Source organism: Vigna radiata, chromosome 8, assembly GCF_000741045.1.
Source record: "Vigna radiata var. radiata cultivar VC1973A chromosome 8, Vradiata_ver6, whole genome shotgun sequence".
In the NCBI taxonomy this organism is placed as follows: Eukaryota; Viridiplantae; Streptophyta; class Magnoliopsida; order Fabales; family Fabaceae; genus Vigna; species Vigna radiata.
In genome coordinates this window covers 19,504,232-19,509,281 of record NC_028358.1, presented here as the reverse complement: position 1 = coordinate 19,509,281, position 5,050 = coordinate 19,504,232, and the positions used below count along the sequence as shown (strand labels likewise).

Sequence of the window (5,050 nt, the reverse complement as noted above, 5' to 3'; positions counted from 1 at the left end):
CCCCTGCCTTACCAGAACTGGCTCCTTCAGTTCAGGTTTCTGTACAAATCCTCCATTTCTCACGCGTAATCGTTTACCATGTGTTGTAAATGATTACCAGTGGCTTTTTAGAAGCACAAGTCACACCACTTCACTTACTTTCTCCTGGGCTGCCCAAAAATCACCTACAACACTCTTAACGCAGTATCCCAACGTTATCCACCTAAATGCATTGCACTCATGGAAAAAATTAACAAATACTATGGGTAGTCCTCTAATTGACCAGAACTGGCTCCTTCAGTATAGGTTTCTGTACAAAACCACTTTTTCTCACTCGTAATCGTTTACCAGGGCATGTAAACGATTACCAGTGGCTTTTTTCAAGCACAACTCACACGAAATCAAACAACTTCCTCAACTATAAACGATTACCAGTCACGGTAAACGATTACCAATCACTTTTATGATGCAGAATTTTCAGACATTCACTTCAATTGGAGAACAATTGCGTTTATTAAAAGAACTTATTAATATGGAGATTTAATTTATGATCAATAGACAAACAAAATAAATAAATAGACATTGGAGATAATATTGAATGGATATAAATCGTATGGGATTCAAATAAGAATTGGTATACATTTATCATTGTTTGTAACAATCATTACTTATTACAATATAATATGAATACATATATCATTGTTGGTCTAAATACATATAAAATTTGTACATATCCATCAAATCCTACAATAATGCATATTCATCTAGCGCTTCGAATATTCTAATGTTCTCGTTGTCTAGGATCCAATACTTTACATAGTTTTTTCTAATTTGACGCAACTCCTCCTGAAACAAAATATATTTAACTTTAGATATAATTAACAAAATCATCAAATATTGCTAACAATGAAATTGATACTTACATTCATGTACTTTGGCATGCTCTTCCCGTTGTATTTGTCCTCTCCATCCCAAATTTTTATGGCTTTTAACATGATAACTCCACAATCATATCTTAAATAATACTACCAAACCATTTATCAGTTATTACAACAAACAATAATAAAATATCCAAATATTTGAATAGAATTATTAAAACAACTTACAAGTTTGGTTGGGATGGGATATTTGATTGTTGAATGGACAAAAGACCAATACTCCATTCGGGTCTATTGTACAACATGCAAAAGAATTTGGCCATATTTTCACCCTACCAAAGAAATTCATTAACAAGTTCATTAAAACATCATTAAATCACATGAATAAAATTGTTCCAAAAAATTAACTATCATATCATACCACAAATTTGTCAATTCTTTTCCTATCTCTAACACCCTTGCCCATTGAGTCAATGGCATATATTTCTAATGTTCTAATTTTCACGGCATAGCACCACCAGTGATTATCATAGATAAAGGGTATAAACAACTACAAACAAAGAAAAACACATGTCAATACTTGAACAATCAACATTTGCCAAACATAATAATTACATATTACACTAACTCACAAAGTCAGTAGTGGGCATGTCTCCAAGACCAAATGATCAGACCTCATATAGGCCGTGTAACTACGAAGGGATTACTCATGTTGATTTTCAGGACATCTCCTAAAATCACCGAGAACATGGCTCTATCAACAATTTCAAATGCATCAATGTATTGAACATTATTTCTACCAACAAATGGATCATCATATCAAATAAATAGAAATGTACAGCGTATATGGAATTGAAATGAAGCATCTTGACAACACCGGTCAACTTTCTCTGGTAGTGCATAAACATTGTAGATGCAAATAACACCACCACCTACACAATACAACACTGGTCAACCTTCAATAAACACTAAAGAAGATAAATAAAGATTAACAAATAGAAGTTGTGTCCAAGAACTGCCCCATTATTTCACACAAAACTCTGAAAATATTCAAATATTATTACTTGACACGCGATCATCTATCACAATAAAATTATGAATCAAAACAATTACCTAGATCGTTTGTTTGTGTCCCTGAGGCTTACTGCGTTATACAATTGGTCAACGTCGACATCGGCGGTAGAATAACCACCAAAACTGCGGAGAGGGGGAACTGCCAATGGTACCACCCCTAGAGGAACATCGTCGTTGCCATCATCAACATCAATATAATCAGGACGATGCTTAGATGGTGTAGCTTTGTCATCTTTAGGTGCTGGTTCTTCATCCCCTACAAGGTGGTCATCATCTCCACTGTCGTACTCTTCGTCACCTACAGGGTGGTCACCTGCTGGTTCTTCATATCCTTTTTTCAGGATCACCAAATGCACCTTCTTCGTTATAAATTGGAAATTCACGAAGGTCCGTTAACTCCTTCGATAGCCTTGCAATGTGGCCATGCAATGACTCTATTTCAGAATTTGTATTCTTCAATATGGCATCAGCACCTTCTAGCCACATGGTAATGTCGATGCTATATATCGTCATCTGAATCCTGAACCCTGGATGGTTGAGCCATTGATTCCTCACCCTGACCCATCCCAATGTCATACATTCCCAATGCAATACGAAGTTCAGCTGTATGACGATCCACTTTACTTACGTACCAATCAAGATGTAACTGTAACAAACACAAAAAACAACATCAGTGAAATATATCCATCCAATTATTTAAACAAACTTTAAAACACTTACATCTTCGAACTTAAATATATTTTTAATTGTTTCTTTCTTTTCCTTATAAGGGTACCATTGCCATATGCGGGGGAACCTCTTGTGAGTAGTATGACTGTGCAAAGACAGTCTTTCCACCACCCAAGCCTTCAAGTATCAAAACAACCAGTTAGCCAAATTCTAAAATGCTGTCAAAATACATTATTCAGTCAATCATGTTACCTGCAACACAACAACATTCCCACTAAGATTGAGAGATTTCTTGATTCGTCCTGACATAATCTTCTTCATTGAGTTATTTAAACTTTGTACAAGGTGTTTATGTACACATGAAGCCCAGTCATACAAACATAAACTATATAAGTCGTCTAAGACTGCACAAGGCATGTTAGCAACATATTTAGATTTCCTAGGCAAAAAAAATGTTACTAAACAAACTAATATGTACAACCTACAGACTACATCAACAAGTATCTCCTCATCTTTGACAATCAAATGGAACATGTCAATCAAATCCTGCATTGTAGTGGTTTTGGAATTAAATATCTCACCAACCAATCCAACTACACACTCATCAAAAGGAACATCTAGACCACCTATACCTAAATCGATTGCCTTGAAGACATCAACATCAGTAAAAGGAACCAATTGTTGACTAACTCAAAAACTAACATCATTGCCAACCCACCGTTTCACCATAATCTTCAATAATTTTAAATTCACCTCAATAGGGTTTAAAATTTGCACGCATCAATGAAAAGGGGTCATCTTAATACGCTCTATGTGAGGGTCTCGCAGTAAGGTATTCATTTGAAGGGAGACACGAAGGCGCCACTACAATACATTAACAAAAATATAATAAATATTATAACTCAAAACATCAACCATATGAAATGTGCACAAAATTTTCATACAATCTTACACTTGGTTTTCGGGATGCCATTGGACATCCGCTCATAACATGCACAAAACAAGATTGTCAGAACATTGTTAGGGTTCACGAATGAACAAAAACTAAATGGACAAGATGCTGAGATATGGTCCAGTTCCGCTTACCAAAATAAACGAAGACGACAAAGAACAAGGCTTCAACGGCACATACCAACACAACAATGTCAGACGGGTTCAACGTTCCACAGCGACGAAGAGCACAAAGGCTAGAAAAAGGTCACTAAAAAAAAAAACCACACAACAACAGATAAGGGCTTCACTACGGGAGAAAGGGCTTCAACGCTGACACAAAGGGCTTCAACGTCGACACAAAACACTTCAACGGCAACAAACAAGACACACCAATGGTTGACGACAGCGAAAGCCAAAGTGATGACCGAAAGCAATGGTTGACGAAAGCAAGTGATGAGTGATGGTAGACGACACAAAGATGGCTTCAACGCCGACACAAAGGGCTTCAACGTCGAGACAAAGCCCACAACAATGGTTGACGACGACGAAAGCAAAAGTGATGAGCAATGGTAGACGAAAGCAAGAGAACCGACTGATGAGGGATGGTAGATGAGAGCAAAAGAGGCAAAAGAGGCAATGCTTCAGAGAATGATGAGAGAACGACACAAAACGAGATAGAAGAAACCGCGAAACCAAATTTTGGTTTTTCCCTTCCAAATATGCTCTTACCTCAGCATTAAACAGTTTTTTTTTTTTAATTTGAAATTGTCCAATCACATTTTAACACGTGAACAGTATCAAAATGGTGTCAAAAATCGGTGTTAACATAACATTTTGCTTTTTTTATGAGAGCCTCTGAAAAATATATCTTGCCCTCTGGATTTTGATTCTGTGCTTTTTTGCAATGATGGCCCTGACCAATTTCCAAATCCTCATGCAGAAATTGTTTTATGCTCCCTCTCCCTCTAGACAAAACATTTTTTTTTTCTTTTCCTTTTTTTCACACTAAAGACAAAACTACAAATTTCATACCATTTTCCTTTCTCTTATTTTTTCTTTTCTTAACTATATTAAGTATATTTAACTAGATTAATTATATTAGAATAAAACTAAAAATAAAAACAAAAATTAAAAATGAAAATTATGAAAAGAAAAGTAAAATAAAATAAGATAAAATAAAATATAAAAGAAATAAAAATAAAAAATAAAAATGAAAATCGAGAAAAGTAAGTAATAAAAACATATGACAATACAATAAAACCAGAAACCAATGGATGAAATTTGGTATTCACAAAGTAAAAGCCGTTTTAGATTTGTGTTGAAGCGTAAGAAATTTCCAATATATTGCTTATGCATAAAAGTATTATTTACATATGGTAACTCTTTAATTTTAAACATTTCATGGATCTGGAATTTATATTAAAATGATACTTTTACCTATAAACAACTATTCTACAGCTCCTCCAGGTTGCAGATTTGAGATAGTAGCATTTTTGGAATCAACCATCAAATGCTAC

General features: G+C 34.9%; 1 protein-coding gene across 1 annotated transcript; it reads right to left on the bottom strand.

The window, feature by feature from the left end:
- Positions 1-616: 616 nt before the first annotated feature.
- LOC111242333 lies at positions 617-3,313 on the bottom strand. Its single transcript, XM_022785033.1, has 6 exons — positions 2,652-3,313; positions 1,490-2,577; positions 1,279-1,407; positions 1,086-1,189; positions 903-993; positions 617-825 (listed from the first exon to the last, which is right to left on the bottom strand). The coding sequence occupies exons 2-6, from the start codon at positions 1,505-1,507 to the stop codon at positions 724-726; spliced, it is 444 nt and encodes a 147-aa protein (XP_022640754.1). The 5' UTR covers positions 1,508-2,577; positions 2,652-3,313; the 3' UTR covers positions 617-723.
- Positions 3,314-5,050: the final 1,737 nt, after the last annotated feature.